This window comes from Engraulis encrasicolus, chromosome 1 (assembly GCF_034702125.1).
Source record: "Engraulis encrasicolus isolate BLACKSEA-1 chromosome 1, IST_EnEncr_1.0, whole genome shotgun sequence".
NCBI classification, from domain to species: Eukaryota; Metazoa; Chordata; class Actinopteri; order Clupeiformes; family Engraulidae; genus Engraulis; species Engraulis encrasicolus.
In genome coordinates, this window is record NC_085857.1 from 12,073,031 (window position 1) to 12,078,030 (window position 5,000).

The following is a 5,000-nucleotide window of genomic DNA, read 5'->3' on the forward strand; positions in this document are numbered from 1 at the left end:
GCAAATGTTGTGTGAAGCAACAGCAAGTTGTTCCTAGTACCCGGAGAGGGAACAAAACTAGAGTTTTCTTGTGTAGCCCATAAGCCTTTTCGTTGCACCATGCGTACCCCCTCACTATCGCCTTGTCTATTCTCATCCTCTATGTCAGTGGTTCTCAAACTTTTTGTGTGAAGTACCACCCGAAAAAACATTGAGCTCTCCAAGTACCATTGAGCTCTCCACCTTGACAACCAACATTAGAGTATCGCAGCAAAGGTCTTCCATATTCACTTTTGCCAGTCAATACAGGAGAGGTTCATAATGGCATCAACAGCTACGGTCACATTCGTGCAAGTTTGTTTTTAAATCTCTTGCTGGCCTAGTATTATTCTGCATTATGTTTTCAGATTCATACAGTTCAATATTACAAAATGTGAGACCAAAGAGACATTTTCGATAGCAACAACTTGATCAGCCTTCAAATCAATGCACAAAAAATGAATTCTTCCAAGTACCACCAGAGATGTCTCAAGTACCACCAGTGGTATGCGTACCACAGTTTGAGCACCACTGCTATATGTTCAATAACCTTTATTACTATTGCATTGCTTCTATGTGTCCTTGAAAACCCCTAGTTGAGAACCACTGAACTAGACAACAGTTACAACAATACCGTTCAGTAATTTATTCATCAGTCAAGGGCCATTACATATGGCTATTGTTGATGATGCCAACCATGAAAACTCATGTTGCATCGTTAATTTGTCTTCTGATTTACAACATTTAGTCATCAAAGGGAGTAATGATACGATCACTCTTACCTTGCATTTAGATTGGCTATCGTGGTCCGGCCAAAGCTGTAGGCATTGTTGTCTGTGATGGAGATAGGGAAAGAGAAGGGGGAAAGACGGAGAGAACGAGAGAAAGAGAGATGTGTTAGACTATTCTACTTAGGATTCATATACAGCAGATTAACATAATGCTCATTGACAGAAAGACAAAGGTATGGAAAGAGACAGACAAGACAGACAGACATTCACACAGACACACAGGCCGAGAGTCTGTTTGTCGAGTAAAACTTTCTTCCAAAAAAAAGAAAAAGAAAAAGAAAAAGAAAAGACATTTTCGCACCCACAAGGTGAGCCAGAGAGCCGTCATCATGAATGGATGGATGAGTGGTAAACAGACCAATTAGGTTTAAATGTGGAACACAGAGCAGCTTTCACGAACCTGACACCCCTCTGAAGAATCCCATGCTCACCATAAAGCACAGTGAATTGTGGATGGGGCATGACAGCTTGGAATGGTTTTACCACCTCAAACTATGCCAAGATGGAACACCAGCCCTCACAGGAAACTGGCATTTCCCGGCAGTGCCAGGAAATTATGCAGAATAAGAGTCCAGAAAGATCAATCAAGACTGAAAAGAAGCCCGATGTCTCAAGTCGACAGACAATGACTCAGAGCTGTGTTCGTCAGTGTACAGTTATCTGAGAGAGTGGTTTCGTCCCAGGAAGTCATTTGTATTTTGAAGTGGTGGTGTCAGGGGGTTCAGTCGAGGGTTGCGTGGGTTTAAATTTAATTTACCAGAAATTCTGCGGTAACAGAAGACGAATGTGAGTGGGTGTCACACAAGATAAGCTACAGTAACTTATGGTACTGAGCAGAAGTTGTTTTGTTTGTGATTTCGCAGTTAGCCGTTCACAGTTAAACATACGGTAATTAGAGAGAGAAGGTACGATAATTTAATTTACCAGAAACTCTGCAGTCACAGAGCAGCGGGTGAGTGGGTGTCACACAAGAGAAGTTAGCTCATGATAATGAGCAGAAGTTGTTCTGATCGTGATTTAAAACCAAGACTCCCTGGCAGAGGAGACAAGCAGTCTCAATGGGACAATCCTAGCTAAATAAAGAATAAAAAATGTTGTTTGCAGAAAGAGAGAGTACACACTTCGCTAGATTAGATATTGCATATCTACTATACATGTTGTACTGTATGCAAGTATCTATTTTATTATCATACAATTAATAGCATCTAAGTATGCATTTCATTATTATATTTTAGATTAACCATTTCTTGTATAGAATAATAAACACCTGACCCATTTTTAGCACTGTATTGGATGAAAGGAGGAGGGCACAACATATTGCGTTCATGGACACTAGCTGAAGATATCCATCCCTTTTCACTCTTATCTTCCCCCCTCCACCCAAAGCTTTTAATTGCATTCTGCTCATCTGCCCTCCGAGCTCTAGCTAGTCCTCCCCCTCTTCATAGGGCAGACTTAATAACTATAAAGTCCCCACACCAAGCTCCTGTTTCTTGTTTTTAAAACTCTTGTATTTTAAACTCTTTATTTTTTTGTAAGTATTTTTTAGGGGGCTTTTTGGTCTTAATTATTACAGGATAGTATGAGAGGAGACAGGAAACCATTGGGAGAGAGAGATGGGGCAGGTTCAGGAAATGAGCCCGGTCGGACTAGAACCGGGGCCCCTGTGGGCAAGCAAGCCCAACGTTTCTTGCATTTTAACATGACGGGACCTGCTTCATGACGTGACCTGCACCCAACCTGTCCAAGTCAACCCATTTCAGCCTGATGACTCGTGTATGTTGTTTGACCTTTCGTGCCTGGAGACACATATACGCTGCATTTAGGCTCTTGAGATTTTAGCTTTTTAAATAAAATGGGTATGTTTCAGCTGAATGAACACATTCTCATGCAAGATGACGGTCATAGGGTTTAAATGCAACTTATTTCATGTTTTTATGTGCATCAGAGCCTACGATACAGTATTTAGGTTTTTATAGGCTGAGGGCAACTTTCCCAACAAGGGCTTAGGCATTCAGCATGCGTTTTTTACAGGTGCTTTAGGCAACAATGGGTTCATAACTAACCTCTCCCGTTGCCTGCGGCCTGGTACTTCACTGACACCGCGCATCAAAGTTTCCCCCTATGTCTGTCAGCCTAGGCACAACTTTTTTCGGGAGACCTCTCCCCATTATAACAATCACGACTGCAAATAAGCTAATGACCTTTGAAATGTTCTTTTGCGAGATATTGAATAACATCTATATCGTCAACAATGTCAAGGACCCCACCCTCCCTGAGTTCCGTTACTCCATCACTGCTCATTCATGCAGTCAACTCCTTCCTTGTGTTTTTTTTTTCTAACTCCCCTCCTTGTTACTGTACGTTCAACTACTGTCCATCTTCTTTTTTTTCTTTTCAGGCCTTTAATCTTCTTTCAATTCCACTATCTTTCTTCATTTCCATTTCCTTCTTATCATGTCCTGACCCCCCCCCCCCCACACACACACACACACACTTCTCCAATTCTCTTACTTTTTCCCATCTAACCCTCTTTCCATCTCTCTCAGTGCTCCCGTTTCGTCACAAAAACTAGGCCTTTTTTAATGAAAAAATAAGCGAGCATTCCCGCTCCCTTTCATGTGTATTCCCGCTACTGCCCGCTCCAGTTCATCTTTAAAATTTTGACTCCCATCCCACGGGAATAACGCAGGACCCTTTCTGTCCCTCTTCCCCCCCCCTTCAGAAGCTGTTCTCTCATCTCTGCTCACTTTACTGTTCCTATCTCTCTCTCAAACTCTCACTCTTCCTCTTGCGCCCCGCTCCCCCCTTTGTCTCTCGCTCTACCCCTCCCCACCCCCACCCCCCCACCTGCCCCCCTGCCCACGGGAAAACGAGATGCTGGGCAACGCCTGCCTGGGGCTAGTGACGGAGCCTGAGGCGATGGGCGACGGAGGAAGGTAATTGGATGACCATAAACCTGATTCTGCCAAGACGGAGTGACGATAAGAACCTAAATATCTCTCTCTCTCTCTCTCTCTCTCTCTCTCTCTCTACCTCTCTCTCTACCTCTCTCTCTCTACCTCTCTCTACCTCTCTCTCTACCTCTCTCTACCTCTCTCTACCTCTCTCTCTACCTCTCTCTACCTCTCTCTACCTCTCTCTACCTCTCTCTACCTCTCTCTCTCTCTCTCTCTCTCTCTCTCTCTCTCTCTCTCTCTCTCTCTCTCTCTCTCTCTCTCTACCTCTCTACCTCTCTCTCTGTATTTCCCCCTCTGGCTTCTTTTGGCTGCAGCCAGCCAGCCAGCCAATTACCCTGCTCCTACAGTAGCTGCAGTTCAATCCCATTCCCCCAGCAGTACAGTCAGAGAGAGAGAGAGAGGTTCCATTGGCCCATTGTTTCCGGGTTCTATTATTGCAAGGGGGGGGGGGGGGGGGGGGAATCCCCCTTTAGGCAGACCTAGGCAGACCTAAGGACTGTTCTATTCAATGCTAGGAGCATTATGACACGCCCCTTTAAGCAGACCGGAACCTGGTCACGTTAGGTGCCCATAGAAACCTATTATGTTGGCATATCTCTATATACTTAAAGAATCTCTGGTACAGTGCTGCAGATAAGCCCACAGTCATAGTAATCTACAGCCCAGCTGGGGGAGACACTGCTCTGCAGACAGCCAGCCAGACAGACAGACAGACAGGAACTGTGCCAAACTTGGATTCTCTCTATACACGCTATAATACAGGGCTCTAAATTAACTTTTTTTTCATTACCAGCAAGAATGGCTAGTAGATGCTAATTTAATAACCAAACACACACTCACTAATGGGTAAAAGTGGCTAGTAAGGTGATCTTTTCTACCAGCCAAACTGAAATTTCTAAATGTTAATTTAGAGCCCTGCACGCTACCGTCCTTACCTATGCTATGCTAACAGTGTGCCTTGATAACAGCAACGCTACGCTAGGGCTGTACAACATATCAAATTTATATCGTGATATTAATATTGCTGTCAAACAATATCAAATATCATAATATTGATTTAAACAATAATTTTTTTCACTTGTCTATACAGCCAAAAAGTGTGTTACGCTAAGAGCAAAACATTCCACTCCATTTGAGCCATTGCGAGCACAGAGCAGACTTGCTACCCAACACTCATGCAGAACACCACTGTGTGTTTCCCTGTGGCCCTCCACTTCAACTTCTGAACGGA

General features: G+C 43.8%; 1 protein-coding gene across 3 annotated transcripts in view; it reads right to left on the reverse strand.

The window, feature by feature from the left end:
- Nucleotides 1-5,000, reverse strand: part of LOC134447844 (CSC1-like protein 2) — a 143,560-nt gene that overhangs the window by 53,234 nt on the left and 85,326 nt on the right. For all 3 annotated transcript variants that reach the window (XM_063197532.1, XM_063197523.1, XM_063197540.1), the window contains one exon: nucleotides 801-852. In XM_063197532.1, coding sequence (XP_063053602.1) covers nucleotides 801-852 — 52 coding nt within the window. The remainder of the gene's footprint in view (nucleotides 1-800; nucleotides 853-5,000) is intronic.